This window comes from Chinchilla lanigera, unplaced genomic scaffold (assembly GCF_000276665.1).
Source record: "Chinchilla lanigera isolate Chin_1 unplaced genomic scaffold, ChiLan1.0 scaffold00081, whole genome shotgun sequence".
Lineage (NCBI taxonomy): Eukaryota > Metazoa > Chordata > Mammalia > Rodentia > Chinchillidae > Chinchilla > Chinchilla lanigera.
The window spans coordinates 6,418,502-6,446,126 of record NW_004955482.1 but is presented as its reverse complement, the minus strand read 5'-3'; the positions used below and the strand labels follow the sequence as shown (position 1 = coordinate 6,446,126).

General features: G+C 52.6%; 1 protein-coding gene across 3 annotated transcripts in view; it reads left to right on the top strand.

The window, feature by feature from the left end:
- The window catches only part of Mlxip (MLX interacting protein), a gene marked incomplete at its 5' end in the record, with an annotated part of 46,401 nt that overhangs the window by 10,456 nt on the left and 8,320 nt on the right, over nucleotides 1–27,625 (top strand). For all 3 annotated transcript variants that reach the window (XR_001230988.1, XM_013503703.1, XM_005403102.2), the window contains 7 exon segments: nucleotides 22,736–22,842; nucleotides 23,370–23,455; nucleotides 25,177–25,266; nucleotides 25,555–25,596; nucleotides 25,829–26,000; nucleotides 26,694–26,783; nucleotides 27,256–27,347. Coding sequence is in view for 2 of the 3 variants with exons in the window: in XM_013503703.1 (XP_013359157.1) it covers nucleotides 22,736–22,842; nucleotides 23,370–23,455; nucleotides 25,177–25,266; nucleotides 25,555–25,596; nucleotides 25,829–26,000; nucleotides 26,694–26,783; nucleotides 27,256–27,347 (679 nt within the window).

Below are 27,625 nucleotides of genomic sequence, written 5' to 3'. Positions count from 1 at the left end.
TGAGTTCAGGCTGGCCTTGAACTCACTGTGTAGCCCAGACTGGTCTCGTTGCAACAATCCTCCTGCCTCAGCCTCCCCAGTGGTGGGGTTACAGCCGTGTATCACCACTTAGCACTACTGAACTTTTTTAAAGGGATGAAGTTTATGGTATGTAAATTATATTACAATAAAGCTGGTCCTTTTTTTCAATATTGAAGACAGTTCAGGACCAGCGTAGTGGTGCATGCCCGTAATCCCAGCGCTCTTGTCAGGTGTGGTGTGCATACCTGTAATCCTCAGCACTTGGGAGGCTGAGGGAAGAGGAGGGGTGAGTTCGAGGCTAGCTGGGAAAGTGGCCTTCCGGGGCTGAGCCTTCCCAGTAGGTGAGCAAGGGCTTGGGAAGTGGTCTGTCTGCCTTGTCCCAGAGCACTCTGGGTCGAGTTAGCCTGCGAGTCTTTCTGCCCCTTAATATTGTCTCTCAGGGTCTGAGGTCGCAGATGGAAACACCCACAGGGACCGGAAATTGACAAGGGCTGTCCTTAAGACCAGAGTGCTCTTTTCTATCCTTATTTTGCTCCTTTTGATAAAATCATACTGAGAGAAAAATATTTATTATGCAGAACATGTACGCAAGAGCTGAAGTGGACTTGGCTTCAGTAACGGAGAGGAGCAGAGCAGGGATGACAGATGGTGATAAGCTGCTGTGTTTGCCCACCAAGGCACGTGGGAGCCCAGGGTTATGATACCAGACAAGTGTGAAAACCTGGAGGAGCTCTGGAGTTTTTGGTTTTTTTTTTTTGTTGTTGTTTTTTTTCCGGTACCGGGAATCGAACTCATGACCTCGCACTTGCCGTGCAGGTGCTGTGCCGCTGAGTTAAATCCCCTGCCCCTTTCTGGAGTTTTTGAAAGGGGGATGTTACTGGGGATGGAGCCTAGCACCTCACACAGGGTAGGCCTGGGCCCTGCCACCGACCTACCATGATCCCAGCCCTGGAGATCTGGAGATCTGAATGTTTATGTGAATTCTACTTTTGGGGTTTACATTTTTTTAAATTTAAAAATATTTTTTGGGTTTTTTTTTTTTTTTGGTGCCGGGAATTGAACTCTTGCCAGGCAGGCGCTTATGCCACTGAGCTATATCCCTGGCCTTTTTTGTTTTTTTGAGACAGGTTTCACTGTGCAGTTCAGCTGGCCTTGAGCTCTATATGTAGTTCAAAACCAGCCTCGAACTTATGGTGATCCTCCTGCCTCAGCCTCCGGAGTGCTGGTATGACAGGTGTGCACCACTGTGCCGAGCTGTGAACGCTGCTCTTCCATGTTGGTTGAGTGTATAAGTGAAGCTCTGAGTTCAGGTAGTAGGTATTCCGGGGAGGAGGTTCGTCTGGTGACTAGCTCAGAGCAAGTCCTGGCTGTGCTGTTTGCCACAGGTCTGCTCTGGCACAAGGACGGGTTTTGGGGGGCTGTCCCTGTGATGCAGACCTTCTTGCTCCTGCTGGGCTCCTGCTGGGTAAAGTTACAGGGCCACGATCATCTAACCTCTGCCTGGCGCCCCTCAGGTATGCGCTCCTCGGCAGGCTGGGGCCTGTTCTGAGCAGCGAGGGCCAGGGTGAAATTGTCTGGCCCCAGAGACGCGGCTTTGCTGTCCACTTTGTGCGACCCTTGGACTCCACGTTCTTCCTGGCTCCACGGATCCACAGCTTTGCCCCTGGCTTGACTGCGGTGGGGCTGTTTTCCTAGCGCGATTCTAGGGTTGGAGGAAAGCAGCAGAACTTGGACCTAACTCCAAGGAGTTTGTGAGGTTTCAGTTGAAACAAAATTGTAACTTCAAGTTAGAGGGAGCAATTTCCTGGCCTCCTGTGTGCGCAGGCGGGAGTCTGGGGCGGTTCCGCTGGGTGCTCTCCCCACCCATGCGCACGCATCCTTGGGTCTTTCGAGGGCCGCCTCCTTGCCAGAGTTTCTTCGGGTTCCCATGCTGTTTCTCTTTTTAATCTGATTTATAAAGATGTTGCCAAATGGCTCTGTGGTTCCTAAGTGCCATTACTTCTGCTTCTAAGGCAGATTAAAATAGAGTGTGTATTTGTCAGAGGTGCAGGCCTGCCAGCGCTGCGACGACGCGCTCTCGAAAGGCTGGGGTCGGGGCTGAGAGCCTTTCTTCGGGATCTGGCGCGTTCTCCAGGCCTCCTCCTAGACGTTTCTCATCATTATTTCTCTATGTGCGTAGTGAGTTTTTTTTTTTTTTTTTTTTTAACATTAACCTTTTCCTTTTAAACTGCATTTTGTTTTATTCTAGAAAAATCAGAAAATGTGGATAAAGCTAAAAGAAAAATTAAAACCATAGCACCCCAAAATAACCTGCCAATAACATAGTGCTTAGATTTCTTTAGACATGGTATTTAATTTGTCTGGGGCATGATTGCCAGCACCTTCCAAGTCCCCAGGTGTTACTTGTGGTGTGAGGTGGCTGAACCGCATCTCACTGTGTAGATGTGCTGTTATAGCCTTGCCTGTCTGCATGGTGGCTTCTTTGCTTTGTTTTGTTTTGTTTTGGGGAGAGGGTCTTGCAGTGTAGTGCATGCTGGCCTTAAACTCACTGTGCAGGCCAGCCTGGACTTGAACTCACGGTGATCCTCCTGTTTCAGCCTCCCGAGCACTGGGATTGCAGGCATGCGCCGCCACACCTGGCTCCATGATGGTTTTTGTAACCCTTGCGTGCTTCTGGGCCTGTTTTGTTCATCCCTCTCACCAGACCCAAGATTGGCCACTTTCTTCCCTTTCCTCTTCCTTCCCGACAGGACCCTTTACCTGGAGAACCCTGCAGGACTCGTGGGGAAGAGGTGGCTATGTTAGGCACCCTCTCTCTTGTCCCGGCAGCCCCACATAGGGCAGGTGTGTGTGCGGGAATGGTGGTGGCAGGTGTGCTGCTGAACGCTGGCCTTGTCCAGTGCCCTGGGCTGCTGCTTTGAAAGCTTTCATTTTTGTGTGTTCCTGCAGCCCACAGCAGGGCAGGGGAGAGAGTGGCTGTGCCAGCAGGAGGCTGTGTGTCCCTCTTGTCCTGCTGGCCAGCAGACCCCCGAGCGGTGTCTGTAGTGACTTGGCCTCTTGTTCCGGCAGTGGGGAGCAGAGCTCCCTCTGGATGGCGGTGCCGTGGGTGCCGGTTCCTGTGCGGTACAGACTGGGCCACACGGGTCTGTGGAGCAGGAGCTGACTCAGCTCAGAACATGACCTGAATGCTTCTGTCAGGTGGGCCCCCGAGCATCTCGCTTTGGCGGGCTCCCTCCACAGGTTGCTCTCTCCGGGGCTACTGTGGTCCCAGCCAGTCCGGTGCCTGCACGGTGGCCAGAGCACTGGTGTCTTGATCGGCACGGCTTGGTTCCGTGTGGTTTTACGTGTGAGGGCTCCTGGGTGCCACCTCCTGCTGCGGGCCAGCTCACACAGTCCGTGTCTGCTGGGCAAGTCTCTGCCTCCGCCTAGTTTTGCTCTTGTCTTCTTGTTGTTCGTATGTTTTCTTTTGTGCTGCTGGGGATTGAACCGAGGACTGCGTGCGTGCTAAGCACGCGGTGCCACTGAGCTGCATCCCCGGGACCCCTGCACTTTCAGAATCTGTGTTTTTCCCCCATGAGAGACCTTGGCAGAGAGCTGTGCCCATGGGAAGTCCTGCCCTGGCACAGCAAAGAGCCTGGTTATCAGCTCCACCCTGACTCGTCCTTGGTGCTGTCCTTGCACGGGACCTGTGAGCCTGCAGGCAGGTGACGCTCACCTTGATAAGCCCCTTGGTCCTTCTCAGAGCAGCCCTGCAGATTACTGCGGGCGCCTGCCCGTTGGCTGGGCCTGTGTGTAGCCAGCTGCTTTCCCCTGATAAGTCTGTTCACTTATCTTTGTTTTCGAGCTTGTTGCTGGCTCCTTGGAGCGCTGGGTGTGTTGTGGAGTGCAGGTGGTGACTGCCCCTTTGGTAAAGTAGGCAAGAAGTAGGCACGCAGGGTGTGGTGTGAGAAGTCCTGTAATCTGCTCTGCCCGAGCTCAGCTTTTCCGCAGAGGGACCGTCCTCACGTTTCTTCTTCCAGAGGACCCTGGGTAGCAGCTTTTAGGGTGCTGTAGAGATGGGGAGCTGCCCCCCGGCTGGGTAGCTCACATCCAGGGCTTGGGTGTGCTCCCTCCCCAGCGACTGGAACCTAACATAGCAATCCTGAAGAAAGACTTGGTGTTCCAGCCTGTTGTTCTTTGTTGGCTGGGTCCCTGGAAATTCGTCAGAGACCTGAATGTGTCCTGGAAGCCCGGGTTTAGGGTTTAGCTCTGTGCTGTGTGGCCTGGACTCCAGTGATGTGTCATCTCTAAGGGCAGCCGGCCAGCCCTCTGTCACATGGGTTGGCTGGTGTGGTTTATGTGAATAATTCCTTCTCCTTTTTAACGCGATGTCTCAAAGTCACGGGCACAGAGAGTAGAAATTAGGAGGGGAGGGCAGGCTTTTCAGCCCGCTCTGGTCAGGGCTGTTGCAATCTCCTGACAAAGCCACCATTGTTTTAAATAAAGCGCCAGTTGGTTTGGTTCGAATCGCTCCGGTGCCCTGAAACTGGCTTCTTTTCTTCCATCTCAACCATTGTTCTGGGGGGAGGCCGAGAGGAGGACCGCCAGCTTCAGAGGGGAGAAGTGCCGCCTGTCGCTGCCGTCCTCCTGGGTGTCGCAGGCCCATCCCCGGGTCCCCAGCTGGGCCCCGACAGCGGCGCCTCTTTGTGACACCCCTGAGCATTCCCTTCCGGGAATCGTGCTCTTACTGGTGGCCTTGGCCTCCCTTGGCACTGGCTGCTGCACACAGGGACCACCTGCTCTGCAGGCCTTGCCTGCTGTCCCGGCTGACCTCCCAGCACACCCGTTTGGCCGGGTGTCTGTCGCTGCCTTTCATGGGATGTGGCAGGCTGCACCAGTCTCATCGGCAAGAGCAAGGAATTCCCTTGGCCGAGCGCCCTTACGGCTGGGAGCAGACCTGTGTGTTGTGGCTTCTACTGCCATTGTCCACGCCTGGCTGCCTGCACTCCTCAGTGCACTCTCGTGCGTGTGTGTGTGTGTGTGCGTGTGTGTGTGTGTGTGTGTGTGTTGCTGGGTCCCCCAGGCTTGAGGGCAAAGACGCCAGCGGCTCCCTGGGGAGGTGGCTCTGAGGAAGGGATTTGTATAAGAGGCTGAGACTGTTTTGAGGGACTTCTTTCGGTGAGGAATAGATCCCCAAGTGCAGACTGGTTGCAAGCTTCAGGGCGAGACCTGAGGTACAGGCTAGAGCACTTGCCTGGTGTTCGTGAGGCAGGGTTCTGTCCCAGCACAGCAAAAAAAGTCAGGAGAATGCAGAGTTCAGAAAAATTTTTTTTCGTTAATATTCTTGCCCTAGATAGCCAAGTTAAAATGCTATTTCTTTTCCTTTTTGTTTTTTGAAGCAGGGTCTTGCTATGTAGTCCAGGCTGGCCTTGAACTCATGGTGATCCTTTTGCCTCTGCTTCCCTACTGTGAGGATTATAGGAATTCAGCATCGCAGCTGGTATAAATTCTCTTTTAGCCAAGCAGAGTGGTACACCCCTGTAATCTCAGCGCTTGGGAGGTGGTTTATGTTATGCAGGATCAGTAGTAGTTCAAGGCCAGGCCGAACAGCAGAGTGAGACCCTGCCTCAAAAAACAGATAAAAGGGTAGGTGTGGTGGTGCATAGATATAAAAAGATAAATTGTCTTTGTGTGTGGGTGCTGCTGGGGATCACGCCCAGCTAATAGGACTAGCTCCCGAGAGACAAGAGGGGTCCCGAATGGGTTGCCCCTGTGCACTCTTGAAAGGCAGAATTTGATTGTTTAATTGTTTTACCTCAGTAGAGCTGATTTAAAATTTAAAATTATACTAATGATCTCGTCTTAGCATGTACCCATACATGCTAAGGAAATGCTCTCCCGCTAAGCTAAACCCCCAGCTAATTGTTTTGAGACAGGGCCTCGTTACGTAGCCCAGTTTGGCCCCAATCCTCCTGCCTCAGCCTCCTGAGTGCTGGGATTATAGGTATGCATTACCATGCTTGGCTACTTAGCATTGTGTGTCCAAGGTTCACTCACGTTGTAGTAGGCGTCGTAACATTCTTCATTATTTTTTATTAAGGTCATACTTTTTTTTGGATGGTGGTGCTGGGGATTGAACCCAGGGACTTCACACTGCGGTGCATCCCCAACCCTTTTTAAAATTTTTTGAGACAGTGTCTCAGTAAGTCCCAGTTGCTCAGGCGGGCTCAAACTTTCAGTCCTCCTTCCTCAGGCTTCCAGGGTGGCAGGGTTACGGACATGGGCCGATACATGTGGCTGAGTTGTATACTTTAAATAGGTAAATGGTATGGTATATGAATTGTATCCCCAAAAAGCTATTATCAAGAAATTTTTAAAAATTATAAAAAAATTTTTAAAAAAGAAATTATTGTACTAATTCAATATTCCCACTAGGAAAATTGAGACGAGATCATTAGTATAATTTTAAATTTTAAATCAGCTCTACTGAGGTAAAACAATTAAACAATCAAATTCTGCCTTTCAAGAGTGCACAGGGGCAACCCATTCGGGACCCCTCTTGTCTCCCGGGAGCTAGTCCTACTCCCCGTTCCCCTTCCACATTCCTTTTCTCAATTAATTTTCCTACTTTTAAAAAAAGTGTGCAGTATGAGGGTGTACAGTTCTACAGTGCTAACAAGTGGATGCTGTCTGTCACCACACATTGCTGTGACCCCAAGGTTTCGTGCACCTGTCCCAGGAGTGGCTCCCTCCGCACGGCTCTTGCGGATGCTGTCAGGTCTGTTCTGCCTGCATTGTGGGAATAGAACCCTGTAGGATGCACCCTTGGTCTGGTGTCTTAGGCTGCATCTTGGGCAGCCCTGAACTGTACCTCTGTGCTGCTCGGGGCGTCCCTGACCGTCCCAGGTTTCATCCATTCACTAGAGGGAAGTCATTTGCTTATCTTCATTGTATTGTTTTCAACTTTATTGTGGTTTTCTTTCTTTCTTCCTTTTTTTTTTTTTTGTCTTTTTTGAGACAAGGCCTCACTATGCAGTTCAGGCTGGCCTTGAGCTCACTTTGCAGCCCAGCTGGTCTTGAGCTCACAACAATCCTCCTGCCTCAGCCTCCCGAGTACTGGGATTACAGGTATGCTCCACCACTCTTGGCTCAACTTTATTGTGAATGGGGCTTCTCTGCACTTCCTATGCAAGTCTGGTTGTAGGATAACTTCTTTTAAGTACATGCTGGGTCATATGCAAATGTATATTTATCTTCGTAAGAAACTGCCAGGATGGCTGTATCGTGTGTGTGTGTGTGTGTGTGTGTGTGTGTGTGTGTGTGTGTGTGTGTGTTGCTAGAGGTGAAACCCAGGGCCTCAGAAATGGCTAGACAAGTACTATTCCACCAATCTACTTCCCCAGCCCCAGGTTTTCCCTCTAACTTTTTACTACAAAAACTCTTAAATCAGGCCTGGGGATATAGCTCAGTGGCACAGTGCCTGCCTGGCAAGCACAAGGTCTTGAGTTTGATTCCTGGCACAAAAAAAAAAAATGCAAACCAAAAAACCCCTCTTAATCAGAGAAGTTAATGTGCCTTATGCCACCACCCCCCGAGCCCCTGCCTGTTCATTAGCTGTTGCCACTCCTGCTTTATGTATCTGTCTCTTGCTTTCAGGGGTTGCAGACATTTATGCCATCTTGTTCCTAAAAACCTGGATATTCTCTTCCATAGCTGTTGTGTCATCTTTATGCAAAGAAAATGTGCGTTCTGTAATGTACAGTACACAACCTACATCCTGCACACCAGCTCGAAGCCTGAAAGGCTCAGTTAGGTTTAGGTTAAAGGCTTTGCTGGGTGCTTCCTGGGTGCGCACATGAAAGGTGTGCAGTGTCAGGTTACCCCACGGCCAGCGATGGAAATTGATCCCTGGCGCCAGCGGCTGGGTCTTACTGTGCAGCGGTTCCCAGCACCAGCCGCTGACACGGGAGCCGGCTGATGTGTAGGTGCCTTCTGTACTAAAGCCGGTGACCATTCTCCACCTGCCCTCAGATGGGCTCTTCTGACTTAACTGAGTTTTTTATTTACAAGAATCGTCCCCCACCTTTTGTACTGGGGATGGAACCCAAAGCCTTCATCCTTTTTAAATTTTTATTTATTTATTTTTGTGATACTGGGGGTTGAACCCACGGCTTTCACCCTGAGCAACATCCCTGCCCTTTTTAAAGCTTTTGTATTTTGAGGTAGTGTTTCACCAAGTCACTGAGTTGCCCAGGCTGGGCTTGAACTTGTGATTGTCTTGCCTGGGCCTCCCAAGTGCATCGCCACACCTGGCTGAGATATTTCACTTGTATGTATACGGTGAAACTACCAGCAGTTCAGAAAGGTGTGTCTTCCAAGCATCCTTTTAACGCACCCTTCTCTTGCTCTTCCCTCTTTCTTGTTTCGCTTCACTTCAAACACTGGTATTAGCCAAGCACAGTGGTGCACACTTGTAATCCCAGCACTCTGGGAGGCCGAGCCAGGATTGCAAATTCAAGCCCAGCCTGGGCAACAAAAGTGAAGATAAAAAGGGGTTGGAGATGTAGCTCAGTGCCAAGGCCCAAGATTTAGTCCCCACACCACAACACAAAACTACTGCTGGTGTAAGAGGTAAACTTCCTGCTATTTACTGTCTTTTTGGTCCACAGCTTCAGAAAACTGCGCTTAGCCTGGAAGTGTGAGAGGTGGCGGAGCCGACCTCCCTCCTTTTCTGACTTGCTGTCCCTGCTCTCCCCCAACCAGAGACAAGTATCTGGTCCCTGAGGCCGTCTCAGCCTCGCAGCCTCCTTAGTGGCCAGTGTCCCAAAACCCCATCCCCAGCTCTCGGCCGACTCCTCAGAGCTGAGCGTAAAGGGGCTCGGTCCCTCCCCAGCATTTTCTCCCTGCGGGAACTAGAAGGGCGTGCTGGGATGCAGGTCCTGTCCCAGAGCTGTGAGCCTGTGCAGCTGCTCTTCTGAGAGACTCCTGAGGTCCTCTGTCTGTCCCCTGCCCCTGTGCAGTCCCCAGGGTCTGTGGGATGGAGAAAATGCAGGGCCCCTCCCACTGCAGGAACAAAATGCCATCACTTTGCACACCAACTTCTTTTCCTGCCCTTTAGTTTGCTTGTCTTAAACAGTCATTTTGTTTGTATCTGTTTTGCCTGGAGGCCTTGGGGAGAGTCCTGTCACCCCACCTTGATTGTGTGGCACTGCGGTAGCTAAAGGCGCTCACCCTCACGCAGCTGTAAAAACCTGCTTTTCTGTTTACGTGCGTGCAGTAGCCGTGAGCTGAGAAATGCCTGTGCATCACGTGAACCGTCTCTAAAGATCCGCGGTTAGGATTGGGATGGGATCATAAACTGAGACTCCCTCTTATCTTCCGCTGCTGTTTTTAAGTTTGGTGAAGGAGGCAGAGATTCAGGATGACAGCTGCTTCTCAGTAGCAGATGGAAGGGAAATGATCTGGAGCAGGCGAGAGGAGGACGGGTTTTATTTGGAATTCCGATTACGGGAGGGGGAGAGCACGGAGTTGTTTGCTTGCTTTGTTGAACCATGGCATGGGGTGTCAGTCACACATCTGCCAGTTCCTCCTTTTGCTCAGTGGCTGCTGGTGTGGCCCCCGGGCCCCCTTCTTTGGCTACCGCTTGTTTGTGTTCTGCAGGGCCAGCATCTCTTAATGAGGCGGGTACGCTTCCAAATCCTTAGTACTGAAATTTGGACTCGGCAAATTCTCTCTCATCTGCAAAGGGAGAAGCTACTGGAAGCCTATTTATAAGTCTTGGCTACCTGGATCGTGTCACTTTATCCTCTGAAACGTACCAGACAGCTTCAGATTTCCCTGACTTTTAAGTAGGTTATGTAGCTGGCAGGGCTTAAATGGCTAACGGTAATAATAAACAAATTTGTTTCTTGCCTGTTTTCGTGGGAGCTCAGAAACATTTGCAAGTGTGATCTATTTGTGTTCTATTTCTGGTAGCCAGTTGCTAGGGCCCTCACTTTTGGGGTAGTCTCTGGCCAGAGACATATTTGTGGTTTCACTTCCTCTTTAAGCCAGGTCTGGGGTTGGGTGGAGGTTTTGTTCTTTACATAAAATCTTATCTTGGTGATCCCCCCCCCATTGATATCAGGGATTGAATCCAGGGGCTCCTGCAGCTAGCACCCTACACTCTCCCCAGCTTGGTGAAGATGGACCTGCCTTTTCCTGGGTGCTGGCAGGAAAGCGCTGCGCACAATGGAGCTCTCCCGAGCTGAGCCCAGCTTCTGAGCCACTGGCCCAGGGTGAGGGTGGCCGTTGCCTTGTCAGCGGGGAGGGACGCTATTCAGTGCCATAAAACGTGCTCAGAGCTCAGTGCTCAGGGATGCAGCTGCAATTGGTTTTGTTTTTCAGGCTTCGTTTTCTACTTTTATCATTACTGTTACGAGTATTATGATCAGAAATGTGAAGGGTAGGTATGAAGAAGATTATAGAAAACCAAATAGTTTCAGATTTCTCCTTAAATGCATTAATTAACTTCAGTAAGTAGAGAAGTGGATCCTTATCTGGGATGGAGAGGCCCAGTTAGAACAGTCAGTGGCACCTGCATTAAGTACAGCCCTGATCAGAACACTGGAAGGGTGCTCTTCCTTTCCCTTACGAGGGCACAAGGTCTGCTGTGTTGCTCATGATGCATTCAAGTGACCCTCCTCCCTCAGCCTGCCTGCAGTGGGATAGGCACGCATTCCCGAGCCAGCGCCCCTGGGACCGGCCTGTTGAGATTGGGCAACATGAGTGTAAAGTTCAAATGTAAGAATAGCTGGGTATGGTGGCGCATGCCTGTAATCCTAGCATTTGGGGGGCTGAGGCAGAAGGATCACCTTGAGTTTGAGCCCAGCATGGGCTAATAGTGAGTTCAAGATCAGCCTGAACTGCATATCGAGACCCTGTCTCAAAAAACAAAAACCAAACAAACAAAAATACAAAACCAAACAAATGAACAAAAATAAATGGAAGAATAAAGAAGTGAGAATTCTAAAATATATATTAAAAAATGATGGGGCTGACCTTACCTCAATAGTAAAGTATGCTGGGAAATTGTGATTCTTAGCACAGGATTGGGCCCAGACCTGTGACAAGAGGCTGTGGAGTCGGCCCCAGTGCAGGGTGTGACTTAGGTGTGTTCATGCAAGTGTGTGAGTTGGGGGGAAGCTGAGCCCACCGGGCAGCAGTCATTTCACTCTGGCAAGCTGTGCAGAGACTTATACTGACTCACAGACGAATCCAACTGAAATGTAAAAGTGAAATCATTAAAATCATAGGGGAGCGCTGGGGAGCGGTCCTGGTGTGTGGTCAGGAGTAGGTGTGTGTGAGGAGGAGCTTGGCCACACCGGCGAAGGGCTTCAGAGATCCTCGTACTCCTTTCACCAGGACAGAGTCCAGATGGGGCAGAACGGAGCGGAGCGCAGCTGTGAGGATAGGAGGAAGGGACGTGAGAAGCATCTTCACAGTTCTCAAAGTTTGGACAGGTATGGCACAAAAACACAAGAACCAGAACCAGAAAAGCAAGGACTTTTGAGTTTTGACCACATTAATGAAAAATTTCTACTAAAAGTGACAGTAATAACCCAGTGTACATTAAAAAGCAAAGTAGAGCAAAGCAGAACACCAAAGTGCACCATAAATGTTCACGACCAGGGACCAAATGGTGACTCTGCCTGAATCACAGACATTTCCACCAAATTAAGGGTTCTCAAACCAACAAGGGAAGGAAACAGAAAACTAGGGAAGGATGTGCGGGCCTTTAACAACAGTAACAACAGGGAAACAACAGGAAAAACCTGACAGCTGATAACCACAAGAGGGTACTAATAAACAAGACTCAGAACGCTTGAACTAAAGTATTCGTAGTAACGTGAGCAGTAGTTTGAGGAAATGGGCATTATTCACTGTTCTTGGGAGTGTTCATTAATACACAGTTGAAGGACTTTCTGGATGTCACAGAATTATAACTGTACGCATATCTCATGACTCAGCTCTTCCATTTGTAAGAATGATTCTCACTGAGACAGTCATGCAGTTGCACAAAGGTGTGAATACCGGAACATTGATCATAGCATTACGGTACCAGGAATCAAACTCAGGACCTCGTGCTTGCCAGACAGGCACTGTACATGCCATATGGTGAGCTACACCCCCAGCCCCATCACAGCATTATTTATAATGGTGAAAAATCAAAGCAGCATGTTTCTGTTAATATATGTATCTGTCTCTGGGAAAATAGTTAAATATATAATGATAAATATGTATAGTGGGACATTCCATACCCAATAAAAATAATGTACAGTGCAACTGTCGACATGTCTGACTGTAAGTGAAAAAACAGGTTGTAAGACGAGCATCAGCTGAGCGTGGTGGCACACGCCCGTGATCCTGGTACTCAAGGCTGAGGCAGGAGGGCTGCCACAAGCTCGAGACTAGCCTGGGCTACATAGCGAAACCCTGTCCCAGAACAGAACGGCTGGGTGTAGTGGTGCACACCTGTAATCCCAACACTTGGGAGGCCAAGTCAGGAGAACTGCCGTGAGCTTGAGGCCAGCCTGCGCTATAACTATTTAAGGCCTGGCTGAGCTGCATAGCAAGACTCTGCCTCAAACAAAAATAGACAAACAAACGAAAAACCCACCCCCAAAATAAAAAAGAGCATGACTTCACATATTTAGATATTATGCTTATTTATATATATGTATATGTCTTTACCTGAATATGAGTCCGCCAAAAAAATGTGTGCCTATTTCCGCATTTCCCCGTACTAATAAATGTCTGGAAGTCATGGCCGCCACTATGAGCACCTCTTGTAATTGCAGAGGCCAAAATTTAACGTATACTCTCATGATATCTCAGTAAATTCAGTATTAAAATATTTATGCAAGCTTTTCTTTTCCTAACATATCCTGTTTTGTGTGAACTTTGTACATGTAATCTGATGACCGTGGTCCGACTGTAGTCCATACGCTGCCTGTAGAACATCAAGTATATATTAGGGGTTCATAGAACCACCCCCAAGTTTAGTAATTTGCTAGAGAGACCCATAGAACTCACTGGGAAATGTCATGCCGGCTGTTACAGTTTATTATAGGGGAAGGTTCCAACTCAGGTCCGCTGGGAGCAGTTATGACGGGGCTGTACCCGCACAGCCCAGGGCTGACTGGAGGCTCCTGACCCCCACAGCCCTGCCTGAGACCTTCCGCCCTCAGTTCCTCCAGCGACGGAGCTGGTACCCCTGCTCCACAGCCCTGTGGGAAGTCACATTGGCAGGCTGCCGTGTGGGCAGATCTCCCATACAAACAAAGTACTCCTGTCAGGCAGAACATTGCAGAGGTCCAGAATTCACGGCCTAGGTGCTCAGGGTAAAAGCCTGACCTGTCTCTGACTAAGATTATGTCCTTACCGCATAATATTCTCACCAAAATTTAAACAGCAGTTACTATGAGCTAGTGGAATTGCATATGACTTTGCTTTTGTACTTTGCACTATTTAATAGTATTTTAATCTTTTTCAGTGTAGAGATATAATTTTAAAAAAGAGTAAGACTGAGCTGGGCATAGTGGAATCTCAGCACTCAGGAGGCTGAGACAGGAGCATAGCAGGTTCAAGGACAGTCTGGGCTACATGGTGAGACCCTGTCTCGATCCTGTGCTCCCATCATACGACTAAGCAAACTCAAAAGGAGACTGAAGTGAAAACCAAATCCCTGAATGGGGCAGGTGGGCAGGGAGGGAAGCAGTAAAAGAAATTATAAGGAAAAGGTAACTGAACATACAGTCCACTGATTCAAAGACATACCCGAAAGTAAACAACTGTCAGTAATCTAGGTGAAAGGCTGATGCATTGGCTCAGAGGTAGGGCCCTTGCCTGGCATGCACGAGGCCCTGGGTCTGATCTCCAGCAGGGGGCAAATGCACAAAAATCTACGGGAAATGCTTGTAGAAACGTCACAAACGGTAAATGTCACTAATACAATATTGCAAACAAAATAGCAAGAAAAAATGACTAATCTTGTAGTGGATAGTGAATAATTGAGCGTAGTTATTCTAATGTGCATGCCAGGTATGGTGGTGCATGCTTAATCCCAACATGCAGGAGGCTGAGGCAGGAGGATTGCAGGGAGTTTGAGGCCAGCCTTGGCTACCTAATGAGTTCAAAGCCAGTCTAAACTGCACAGGAAGACCCTGTCTCGAAAACAAACAAACAGATACCCTCTTATGTACAAAGCTATATTCTCGGTTTTGCTATTGTTCTGCAGCTATTTAAGACAGTCCCTTAGGTGAAGGAAGGGTACATGCAACTCTAATCCATTTGTGTGACTTTCTGTGAGTTTACAATTATTTCAAGATAAAAAGAAAATTTTTTTAAAACGGCAAAATGCATAAACAGCTCAGAAAAGAGACACATAGCTGAGGGACATATTTTTTAAATTATTAAATTTCATTAACAAATGATGCAAATTGAAGTGAAATACCACCTTTTTTCTGTTGCAAGTTTTATTCATTCCATCCCCAGTCCAGAGGAGTCAGGGGCACTTACTGTCCTACAAGTAAGCTTTGTGTATATATGTGTGTGTGTACATAACGTGCGCATGTGCGTATACGCATGTGTGTGCTTGTGTGTGTGCACATACACACATGCAGTGGGGATTAAAGCCAGGGCCGTGTGCTTGCTAAGCACAAGCTCTGCTGCTGAGCTACACTCCTACTGCTAACAAGCATTTAAAATATCTCTAAGTGGCCACGTGGTCCTTTGAGTCCACTTCTGACCAGAGTGTGATGTCTGAAGACCTAGGCCCAGGCCCATGGTAGCTGGTGCTTGCTATGTGCTAGGCGTATATGGGCAGCTTTTATGACTTAACCAGAAATGGAACACTACGCTTTCTTCCTGTGCTTAACGGTGATATAAGCCTGGCAGTGTCTGTCTCCAACTGGACGATAAAGCCACAGGTCACTGCAGGTTGCCCTCAGGCTGGAGGAGAGGTCACCGTTACAACTAGACAGACTTTTGCTTGGTTTCCACTCCCACAAGCTGCCCCCCTGTGTGTGTGTGCGTGTGCGTGTGCGTGTGTGTGTTCATGGAACTGATTATACCCTGACTGTTTTTTGGACACAGGGTCTCCCTGTGTAGTTCCGGCTGGCCTTGAATTCACTGTGTAGCCCAGGCTGGCCTCGAACCCATCATGATCCACCCGCCTTGGCTTCTGGTGTGCAGGGATCACAGGTGTGTGCCGCCACACCCGGCCACCCTGCTTTTTACATTACACAAGGTGCAAACATAAGTCCTCTTGAATACCTGTGCACACGTGGCTCACCTGTACTAGTGTGCGCCAGCACCACACACAGTGGCTCCTGCCCCCCTGCGCAAGGTAGGACAGGCCTGGAACAAGGCCTTGGAGCCCCTGTCCCTCCATAGGCCTCTGAGTGTAAAGAAAACGGAGATGCCCGACAGCCTGCGTGGAGATGGGTTTCAGGCATGGAGCAGGGCCCAAAGCCTCCTGGGCCCTTCTGCAGGAGACGCCTCTGCCCACGGGGCCAGGGGTGCCAGGGCGATTCCTGCGCACACCTCGCCCTCCTGCCCTGTTGCTCCGGGTGGCTGCTGCCCACGTCCTGGCGCCTCAATGAGCCTTTGTCCCGCTGCAGCCTGTTAGTTTTGGCTCTCGAAGCTTGTGGGACCAGGCCCAAGTCCCAGGACAAGCCAACAGAGGCCGCGCTTTTGAAGAAAGAGTCAGTTCTGGAGGAGATGAGCTGTGCCCAGTTCCTCCCCTCCCTGGTCGCAGACGCCCTAATAACCCTTACCCCCCATCCCGGCCTGCGCAGAATGACTCATTCGCAAGTTTGTATCTGTTTCGGTACTTAATTGCCTTCCCCAATTAACAGAAGCCTTGTGAGACCTTGGACTGTGCCTGGTCTTTTGTCCCTGTTTATTTTGGGGAAAAAATACATTCCTCTGTTATATCTAAACAGTAAGCAGTGAAAACCCCTCCCCACCAGACCCTTTAATTCTTGCTTTTGTTTCTGTTTTTGAGACAGCCTTGCTGTGTAGCTCAGGCTGGTCTTGAGCTTGCACTGATCCTCCTGCCACAGCCTCCAGTGCTGGGATCACAGGTGTGCACTGCCACACCAAGTTCAGACCCTTTAATTCTCCAGTTCACGTCTCCAAAGGGAATCACCGTGTCAGTTCCTGTCACCTGTTCTTGCATATCATTTCTGAGACTGACTGGGTGTCTGGGTGTCTCTCCTCCTCCCTCCCTCCCTCCCTCCCTCCTTCTGTGTCTTTGTGTACATCCTCCTATTAAAAAGCTACTGGGGCTGGCGTGTAGCTCAGTGGTAGATCGTGTGCTTAGCTTGTATGGAGGCCCTGTGGTCCGTCCTCAGCACCATCAGTCAGTCAGTTAATCAGTCAATCAATCAATCAATCAAATTACAAATGGAAGCCATACTGTTTCATGCTTATTGTTTTGCTTTTCATAGGACAGTGTCCCTTATAGATCTTGCCATGTATCAGCACGTACAAATGTGGGTTTTGAGTTCCCCCATCATGTTAGTTCCCCCGTGGATGTACCACAGTGCTTTAACCGATCCCCTTCGATGAACAGCTAGCTTGTCTTCAGCCTTCTGCTGCCACGGGCTGCATGCCTTCAGCGTCTGTGCCGTGTGCAGTGGGTGTAGAATCCCCTCCAACAGGTGGGCCCACGGGTGCTAGACAGTTGCCAGCTGCCCTTCAACAAGGCTCTGGTTTTGCCCATCTCCGTGTGCCCAGTGCCAGCTCCATGGTGAGACCTCTCTTCCCTGCCAGAGTGCTGAGATGGTTGGGAAATAAAGGAGTGAGCCGGCGGCAGCACTGTTCCCACGGCCCAGAGGTGGGAGCAGCCCGGTGTCCTCGCGGACGAACAGCGTGGCCTGTCCGTGGGACGGAGAAGGGCTGGGCCTTCAAGCAGCCTGAAGATCGGAAACTGTCTTATAGTGTGACAGTACGGGCGAACCTCAAAAATACGTGCAGAAGCCAGACCCCAAAGGCTGTCCTGTGTGATCCCAGCCCCAGGCATGTCCAGGAGAGGCGAGTCCCTGGAGACCGAAGCAGGGGCTGGAGAGAGGAGGCAGGGAATGGCGGAGAGCAGGAGGCTGGGCCGCCCTGTGGCAAGCTCCAGGGGTGGGGAGATGTGGTGTGACAGCCGTGGTCGGGTGAACAAGCAGATGGACTCCGGGCCCATAGCAGGGCCCATCCTCTGCGTGCTTCCTTTTAGAGAGAGCCTCCCCTGGGACCAGCAGAACTCACATCCCCACCCGCTCCCACCTGGTGCCGCCGGCTGCCGTCTCCCTCGCTCTCCAGCTCCTCCTCGAAGGCCTGTGGGTTAATCTCATTCTGCGCTAAGGCAGTCTCTTGCCAGACCTTGGAAAGCTTCGTGGTTTGCTAGCTCCATCCAACAGTTCTGAAGGAGCGTTGCTGTCCCGTGAGTTTCCCATTTCGTGTCAAGCAGCCTTCTAGGAAGGCGGACGTCGTCGGGGTGCTGGCAGACTTCTTCCTGGAAGCATCTGGCTCTCAGCAGCCACTGAACTCTAGGCGCTGCCCCGGTGCAGCCTGTGCTGTGGGCACGGAGGTGAGTGGGTCCTGGACCGGCACCTGGCTGTCCCACGGCTGGGTGGGGGCGCAGGTGCTGGCTGCTCTGACCCAAGGAGTCATATGGGTCTAGGAAGACAGGGTAGGGAGGCAGAGCCTGGAGGAGGACTTGTGGGTATAGGGAGAAGCCAGAGGTCTCCCCAAAACCTGCATCAGTGTTTCTGATTGTACTTTGTTTTGTTTTGTTCCTGGACACTAGAAATCAAACTCAAGGCCTTGCACTTGCCAGGCAGGCGCTGTGCTGCTGAGCTATGTCCCTGGCCCCCTCTGGTTATACTTTGAAGAAGGGGTTGGTTGGACCAGAAAGCATCCTGGTCAGCACTCCGTGGAAGTGGAGTTCTGGGAAGGGCGGGAGCAGATGCCCAGCTAGAGAGGCTGGACAGGACTCTGCTCTTGGCTCAGCCAGCTCCCTGTGCAGCCTGAGCACAGTGCCTCTGTTTCGGCTTGTGTCTAGAGGTCCCTAAAGCCTCATTCACTCTTAGGGGCTTTTTTTTTTTTTTTAATATAATAAACAATTGATTTAAGGAACTAAAAAATAAATACCATTTTAACAGGGGTTATTTTTTAATGTGAATATGATGTTGCGTTTCCTTACAAAACAGCTGCTTGTCACCCTTTAGTTACCTGCTCAGCCCGAACTGGGCGCCCAGGTCTCATCAGGCGCGTCTCTATAATGTCCACATTAGTGCTATGTTAGCAAAATGATTTGCGATGGAAAACAAAAAACTCAGTAACACTTATCCTTAAGTACTATTATTGTAAAGTTATGGGGAGAGAAAAGATATGGACATTAATTTCACCAGAATAGAAAAAACTTCCTCACTTCATCTTGGACAAGGAAAAAAAGAAAACAAAAGTGGGAGACACCAGCCTCTCAGGGCTGCATTCCCGTAGAACCAGCGTGGATTGAAAACAGCTTTAGTTTGGAGCCAAGGGGTAATTTTGCCCCTCACAGCGCCCTGAGGTCACTGGCCCTGCCTCACTTTCAGGTCCAGCCTCTCCTCTTCCTCCATTCCAGCCGCCAGACTGAGCTCAGTGGGGTTTTCAGAACTGGCTGGATCTCGGGTGTGTGAATGTGGATTAAGGGTGTGTGATAACTGATCGGTGTAGCACAGTTCTGGGTGTGGGCAGTGGGAAGACCCACGCTGCGTGTGGGTGGCACCAGCCAGTAGTCCTGGAGCCTGGATGGGGTAAAAGGGAAAGGAAGGCTCGATGCTGCTGCTTCCTGCCCGCCCTGCTGTGGACTGTTTCTGCTCTGCCTGCCCCACGCCTTGGAGCCAGCCAACTATGGACTGAAACCTGTGTAAACTGTGGGCCAAATAAGCCTTTGTGGGTGTCGGGTATTTTGTCCTAGCAATGAAAAAGTAACTAAGTCAGCCTTATAGTGTGTTTAGTGGGCAAAGAGACTTGGGGAAGCTCTTTGAAAGGGTCCCTGTGGGATCTACACAAAAGTGTCGCCTGTTACTCCCTCAAGATGGACACTGTAGGGAGACCCTGTCTCAAAAAAAGAAAAAAGATGGACACTGCATGGTAGCAACTGGAAGGCCCAGGAGCACAGCAGGAAAGAGACCGAGACTCGGTTCCGGCCTTTCCTATACAGCGCATCAGGGCTGTCCCTCCTTCATCCCCTTCTGTGCGTAGGTGGCTTTGGTTTTGCTTTTGCTCTGCTTTGGGTCCTACTTGTCTGTAGAGGGCCACCCGTTGGCCATGGGCTGTTACAGAAACTAGGCTGGTGCTGCCAAGTCCTGGAATCCTGAGCAGGTTTCCCAGGGTTTGACTGTATTTGACAAAAACATGGACGAGAAGGAAGTACTTCCACGCGGGAGGAGATCGTGGAACTCCGACTAAAACCTGTCCAGTTTGCTTCTAGCCCATAAGGTTGAGTGTCTCTTCGCTCCCCTACCCACGGTGCCTCGTCAGACTGTGGGAAGTGGCCGTTGCAGCCCTTCCCACCTTTTCCTGAGTACACAGCACAGTAAAGCAGGCTGTGTGGCAGCCCTGTGGTTAGTTCTGCGTGGACCATGCCAGGACAGTGGTGACCGTGTCACCCCAGCAAGACAGTCTGTCACAGCCCTGCCCCAGTGGCCCCCAAAGCCACCCCACTGGCCAGTGCCTGGTCGCAAGGGTTGCTGGGAACCCCGGCCACAGTGAGGAATGGGTGTCAGCGACAGGAGAAGGGTTTCGATTAAGGGGCTGGTTTCTCCTGAGGAAATAAAAAGACCAGGCTGGTTTGGTTCTCTTTCTTCTTACCTTCTTTTCCACCCTCCCTTCTCCCCTCCCCTTCCCTCCCCATTCTTCTTGAACTGAGGATTGAACCCGAGGCATTCCCATTAAATTACGTCCGCAGCCCTTTTTTATTTTTGAGACAGTTGCCTAGGCTGGGCCCAAACTTGTAATCCTCCTGCCTCAGCCTCCTAAAGTGCTGAGATTACAGATGTGCGGCACCACGGCTGGCACTGGTTTTATTTTCTTTTGCTCCTGAGAATCACCGCTTCTCCAGGCATCCAGCTGCTGGCAGACCTTGCACAGGCGAGGAAGGAGGCTTGGCTTTGTCCACGGCGGAAGCTGATGGCCTCTGGTGCTCTCTGTCCAGTTACCCTGGGTTTCCACACCCTGACCAGGTCCCACTCAGGCCTGCTCGGCACTGTCACCAGCCAGGAGAAGGAGCAGCCTGGGCCTTGCCCGCCCTACCTGCAGCTCAAATGTTACTTCTGCAGAAGTCCTCAGAGGCGGCTCCCGTGGGTTGTTACCGCAGGCCCTTACCCACTTCTCTGCCCTCAATCCACAGCCCCTGCCTGTGCATTCACCTTGCCCTAATGCACACAGCAGATGCTGATACCTGCTCAGGGGTCACCAAGAAGCAGTTAGAAGCCTGTGGCACCCCAGGGCTCCCACTTGTGGCAGGGTGGCCTTTGCCAGCACCTGTCTGGTCTGTGACCAAGGAGGACGCCAGGTGTGTGCAGGAGATCCTGCCGAAGGACTGCTCAAGCCAGGAGGGTTTGTCACAGAGCACACTTTCAGGGGCTGAGGATTTAGCTCAGCAGCACAGCACCTGCCTGGCAAGCACAAAGTCATGAGTTCGATTCCCGGTACCGGGGGGAAAAAAAAAAAAAATGACAAAGCACATTTTCAGGAATAACTTAGGCCTGGTCAGTGACATGGTAATTAGAATTTTTTTATATTTTGCCTTAGGTTTGCCAGGCTCTGTGGGTGTGTGTGTGAATATTTGTGCATTGCATACACACACACTCATTTGGTCCTTATTAAGACACCCTGAACGTGGCAGCATTGTGACTTTACCCAGGCACAACAGTGCCTGACAGAGGTGCCCTGGGGGTGTCACGAGTGGGGCGCTCCAACCTCGAAGATGTAGCTGTTGGGGGGGGGGGCTGGCCTGGAGGTGGCCGAGGGTGGCGATGGAAGCAAGCAGGAGTGTGACTCCTCCAAGGTTTCTGACCATGTAGGCGGAAGCTGCTGCAGTTGTGTGTCCCCACACATCAGGAGGTGCCTTGTGACCTCTCTCATAGTGGTGATGGAGGTGGCAGTGGAGTCACAGCTGTTTGGACAACATAATCCAGAGCCCAGGCTCCTTGCTGGCTTGGGTCAGGAGAGCAGGTTTTGCCAGGTGTTTTCCAGCCAAGCTTCAGACCCTCTCACTGTTCACTGCTTGGGGACGCCCGCGGTTTTCTGTGGCGCATCTCTGCCTGCCGTTGGCCTCCCTAGTAGGTTTGGAGAAGAGGCAGGTGATAGCCTGCCAAGACGTGAGACCTCTACTTCCCCTTTGATAGGGACTAAAGACAGTGCTGTGGCCGAGCATGGACGTGCACGCCTATGGTCCCAGCAGTCTGGGAGACTGAGGCAGGAGAGTTGAAAGTTCAACCCTAGTCTGGGCAGCTAAGCAGGACTGCCTCAAAACAAAAAATTCAAAAGGGCTAGAGTATAGCTCAGCGTAAAAGTCTTGAGTTCAGTACCTGGTAGTGCAAAAATGAAACGACAAGCGAAAACCTAGTTCCTTGCCCCTCTCAAACGTCTGGAAAACAGGGACCCTTCAGCCAGCTTCTCAGGGGTGGATCCCAGCACAGCACCTGGAAAATGAGCCTTCCAGGAACTGCCAGGGAGCCTGGGCTGCCAGAGCTAGGAAGCATTCTCGAGTGAGCCCCTGGGTGGCAGGAGACCCCAGGGCCCTCCCCGTGCCGTGGCACGCGGGTCACTGTGCACAGTGGTGGAGAGCGCTGTCCCCAAGGAGCCGGCAGCAGCCCAGGAGTGAGGAGGCTTGGAGCAGGAGGGGCCGCTGGGGCCTGCTGAGCCCTGCTGTCAGTACCAACCCCCACCTCGCCCACAGTACTGGGGATCAGACCAGGCACTCTACCCCGGAGCTACACCCACAGCCCTTCCTAGTTTTGATGTGAGACAGGGTGACTGCCCAGGTTGGTTTGCGACTGCTGACCCTCCTGGCTCAGCCTCTGCAATAGCTAGGGTCGCGGGTATGCACCCTGTGCCTGGGTGCCTTGTGCTTCCGCCGAGTAAATTAGAAGCGCTTGCGTGCCAGGCTCCCTCGAGCACAGCCCTCTGGCGCCTTCGGGTTTCCAGCTGCCACTCTAGGGCCGCTCTGAGCAGTGGCAGGGCATCGCCTTCCTGGTTGGCTTGAGATAGCAGCCTCCTTCTCATCTGGTGGATGGCAGATTTCTTTTGAATGTTTAATTATGGAAACTTTAAAAGCTAGGTGAGCCAGGTGTGGTGGCACATGCCTATAATCCCAGCTCTTGGGAGGCTGAGGCAGGAGGATCGTTGAGAGTTTGAGACCAGCATGGGCTACAAAGTGAGCTCAAGGCCTTCCTGAACTGCTAGCGAGATCCTGTCTCAAAAAGATAAAAAATAAAAAGCTAGGCAAGAGTAGCCTGGAGTCTAGGACCTGCGCAAGGCAGCATCTCCGCCCTGCCTGCCCCTGCCCCTGTGCTGAGGAGACCTGAGCACTAGTGATGTGTCTCTGTCCAGCTTTGCCTGTGGCTGGTGAGGGGTCGACAGGTCAAGAGCTCTAATTCCACTTCATTTTCCAGAGAAGCACGAACCTCACCGAATCTGTCTTGTCTTCTAGTGGGAAGTTGGTGTCGCCCAAGTGGAAGAATTTCAAGGGCCTGAAGCTGCAGTGGAGGGACAAGATCCGGCTCAACAACGCCATCTGGCGGGCGTGGTACATGCAGTGTAAGCTCCGGCCTGCTGCTAGCCCAGAGGTTGGGAGTCCCAGCTCTGGCCCTGGGGGCCTGAGCCCCCTCAGGACAAGCTATTGCCATATCCCAGGGACCTGGATCTTCTTGGCCCCCGGCACAGAGCCCACAGTGAGGAGGGACAGCACAGAGGCTGCTCCCAGGGAGCGCTCAGTAGTGCTGGGTGCCGGAGCAATAAGGCAGGGTCCCCCGGGTGAGGTGGGCCTGGAGCCAAGGTGCCGCCTGCGAAGAGCTGGGAGGAGCTCCAGCCACAGCGGGTCTGGGATGCGGCTCGCTGTGTCCTGTGCTCAGCCGGCTTGGATGGGGGAAGCTAGGCCTTGACTGGAGTGGAGCAGGCCCCCGTAAGCAGCTGCCCTGCTAGCGCAGCCGTTTGCCCAGGTGCCTCTGCTCCCCTGAGCCCTCTGACCTTTGGGAAGAAGAAGACACCTGGAGGCTGCCCTGGGGGAGGGCTGTGGACCAGTCGGGCAGGGCTCTCGGCAGTGATGATATCTCTTCTCTCCCCAGATCTGGAGAAGCGCAAGAACCCTGTGTGCCACTTTGTCACCCCACTGGACGGCTCTGTGGAAGTAGACGAGCACCGCCGACCGGAGGTACTTGGCGCGCAGTCACGGGGGCCGTGAGGCGGCTGCGCCGAGTGGCCAGCTGAGTGACCCTGAGAAGGGACAGGTGGCTGCAGACGTCCCTCTTCTCAGGCCAGCCAACCCAACGGAGCCTCGTCCTCTCCTTCCTCTGCTTTTGTTCTGGTCCTGGGGGTCAGTCCCGGGGTCTGGTGCACGCCAGACAGTAAGCACGCTGCCCTCAGTGATGTCCCGGCCCCTCAGCCCTTGCTTGAAGTGGGTCTGCCTTCTGGGGCCGTCCAGAGGCAGTCTGGCTCCTTGTAAGGCCCGTGGACTGGACAGTTTCCTTTTCTTGTTGTTGTTGAGGCAGTGTTTCACCGTGTAGTGTAGGTTGACCTCAAACTCACAGCTGCCCTGCTTCAGCCGCCTGGGTGCTAGGATTATAGGCGTGCACCACCACACTTTTCTTCAAGACATACTAAACAACTAAAGAGACCTCAAGATCTTTAGATATGAGATGGAAAAAGGTTGGAGAAAGAATAAATTTTTTAAAAGCCAGTTGCTGGCTGGGTCTAGTGTTGCACGCCTGTAATCCTAGCACTCTGGGAGCCTGAGGCAAGAGAATCACAAGTTCAAACCCACCCTGGTCAATTTAGGCAGAACCTGTCTCAAAATAAAAGTTAAAAAAAAGAAGAAAGGTCTCGGGTGCAGTTCAGTGTAACGGTGTTGGGTTCAGTCTCCAGTACCACAAAATCAAACGGAAACAGTTGTATAGCACCGATTTTAGTACATTTATGTTCTTTTTAGAAATGTGTATCTTGATCTTATGTGCATAGGAAATACTTCAGAAGATAAAAAGAAATCCTACCCGTGGGGCCTTTGCGGGATGTAAGAGTAGAGCGGGTGCGGGGTGTCAGGAGAGGAGGGAGACTGCATATCGCACTCTCCTGCGTTATGTCACGTTGGTCTTCGCGTCTTACTGTTACGATACAGAGGGGAGAACTCTAACCTCATGAGACAGTTTTGCACCTCTCGGATATAACCTGGCATTTGGCAGTATCAAGGAATGTAATTCCGTTAGGTCTGGTGGTGATACTGTAATCTTATTTTTGCTTTTTGTTTTTGCGGTGCTAGGAATCAAACCTAGAGCTACATCCCGCCCATCCCTGCTTTTTTTTTTGGTGGTATTGGGGATCCTGGTTTTTAAAAACTGGCCCTTCACCGTTTCAGACACATAGTGAAGTGTTTGCAGGTGACATGACCTACAAACATCAGGTCTGCAAGCGAGGGGGCTCCAGGCAGGTGGCCCGCATGATCGATGCTTTTGGGGTTTCGAGCTCTTGGGGTGATGATGCTCTTGGGCTGCACTCACCCTGGGGGAGCATAGCAGAGGCGGCTATCACCGGCTGGGGGCCACCACGGTGTTGGTAATGTCCCTCACCCCAGGACCTCCCTGGGCTGAGCACCCTGCCGTGACCGTGGGCCCCAGTGCAGAGCCTCAGGGCCCAGACACACACTCAGTCACACTCACACACGTGCACGCGCACATACCGCCCTGGACCCACGTCTTACAACAATGCATTTTTAGGCCAAGGGCCGTTGTAGCACAGAAGAGATGGGACAGGCCAAAGCCTGGTTTACCTTCGAGCAGGCTTCCTGACGCCACTTTAAGTGTCCACTGCTGCTTCCGCGTTCTCGGGCTGAGTTTGCTGACCGCCCAGGTCACCCCCTTCAGTCCGGTCTCTCTGTCGCAGGCCATCACCACGGAGGGCAAGTACTGGAAGAGCCGCATCGAGATCGTGATCAGGGAGTACCACAAGTGGAGAACCTACTTCAAGAAAAGGGTATCTGCCGGCGGGGCTCCCAAAAGCGTGAGCTCCGGAAGCCCCCAGAGGGTTGGGCCGGAGCCTGGGCTCAGAGCACTGTCCCTGGAGCCTCAGCTCGGTTTCCCTGCTGCAGACAGGCCTGTCTCCGCCCCAGCCCGAGCTTGTCCTGCAGCGTGCGGAGGGCAGTGAGCAGGCTGCCCCTCCCGGCTGCCCCCAAAATGGCGAGGCCAGGGTGCGGCAGGAGGGGGGCTGGGCTTCACAGCTCCCAGGCACTCGGTGCCACCCCATCCTGCCCTCTGTCCCCAGCTCCAGCAGCACAAGGATGAGGACCTCTCCAGTCTGGCCCAGGTGAGCGGCCTGGAGCCCTGCCTGGCCGAGGAGCAGCAGTGGCTTGGGTAGTGGGGCAGGGATGGGACATTGCCCTCCCCCAGGAGGTCCTGAGTGGCTCAGGAAGCAGTGGCGCTCTCTGCTAGGGGCCTGGAGGGGGTACTGTCTCAGCATCTCCACCCTCCCGCCTCGCTGTCACGGAGCAGCCAGGTTCCACTGTGGCCCTCTGACGCCTCCTTTCCCTGGGTGGCAGGACGATGACATGCTCTACTGGCACAAGCATGGGGACGGCTGGAAGACCCCAGTCCCCATGGAGGAGGACCCGCTGCTGGACACGGACATGCTCATGTCAGAGTTCAGCGACACCCTCTTCTCCACCCTTTCTTCACACCAGCCCGTGGCCTGGCCCAACCCGCGGGAAATAGGTAACCCTGGCGGGGCCTGGGTGGCTGGCGGCTGCTGTGCCTGAGCACTGCGGGTCCGGCTTCCCCTCACGGCTGCCGCCCGCCCCTTGTCTAGGCCCGGAAGCGAGGAGGTGGGTCGGCCAACCTGAGGGCCGCCTGCATTGGGTGGGTGGGACTTCAGGTCCTGCTGCTCCTCGGTGTCACTGACGGACCACTGAGGAGGTGGGGCAGATCAGGTTCAGCTTTCAGCCCTGTCGCCTTAGTGCCTGGACCCAGGCAGCAGGGCTTGTGGCTCCGAGAAAATCAGAAGCACTCGTGGGCATGGCTGCCCCTGTGGCTTTCAGGCTTCAGTCAGCCCCCAGGGAGGACCCCACAGGTTAACAGTGGGAGCAGGAAGGGAAGTGGGGGGCGGGGTCTCCGGGGAACTCCTCCTGGCCTCCCAGGCCGGCCACTCCCTCGTGTTCGGCCGGTTGCACGCCTGTAGTCCCAGCCACTCTGGATGCTGAGGCGGGAGGGTTGCTTGAGTCCAGGAGTTCTGGGCCAGCCTGGGCAACAAAACCAGACCCCATGCCAAGCCAGCAAGCAAGCAAAAGCCGCAGGCTCCTTGCTACCTTCAGGCCCCACAGGCTGGCCGCAAACCCCTAGAAACCAGCTGCCTCAAGCTGGAGCAGGGCTGACGCCGTCCGACGGTCCGCTCTGCTCTGGCTCTTGCAGCACATCTGGGGAATGCGGACATGATCCAGCCGGGGCTGATCCCCTTGCAGCCCAACCTGGACTTCATGGACACGTTCGAGCCTTTCCAGGGTGAGGACCCGGCAGAGGCGGCTCAGCCCGCAGGAGAGCGGTTAGGAGGGGTGGGAGGGAGGGCTTAGAATTTCTCGGAACTAAACTTTTTTTGTAGTAACTTGAATATCTGGGAAACTTCCCTGGGACAGTGTCCCCTCCTGAAGGACGCTGGCATTCTCAGATCTTGCTCACCAGCTGGGAGCTGTTCTCCCTCTCAGCAGCAGGGGGCGCTGATGACACAGCCACCTCCCTGCAGTCTCCTGCAGTCGCGTCTGCCACCGACAGAGCCGCTGGAATGCAGGGCCTGGGCGTGTTTCAGAGGCACACGTGTGGCTTCCACCTGACACCTCTCTTACAGAGAGTTACTTGGGGGGTGTCCTGTGGCCAAGGCATCCCTCGGGTAGGGTAGGGTTCAGTGTCCCGTTTGTTTGGACCTTAATTCCAGGAAATGGGAGCATGTGGAGCTCAAAAGACCGCACGTGTTTTTCAGACCTCTTCTCTGCCAGCCGCTCCATCTTCGGCTCCATGCCGCCTGTGCCTGCCTCAGCGCCTGCACCGGATCCCAGCAGCCCACCTGCTCAGGTAGCGGAAGGGAACGGGCCGGGCTGTCATCACACTGCAGGTGCGGGCAGTGTGCGGGCGCGGCAGGGTCTGGCCTGAGCACGCACCATGTGTGAGAAATCAGACCGCGCTCGTCCCGAGCAGCCTTGAGCCCCGTGAGTGCGGCCGTGGGCCCCGCCGGAGGCACCCTGGGACCGTGTTTGGCCAGAGACAGCATCAGCCAGGCCGAGGCGACACCGGGTCACCAATAAAAATAAGTTCTGCGGGTTTCTTTCAGTTCTCACTTAGCAGCCAGCAGA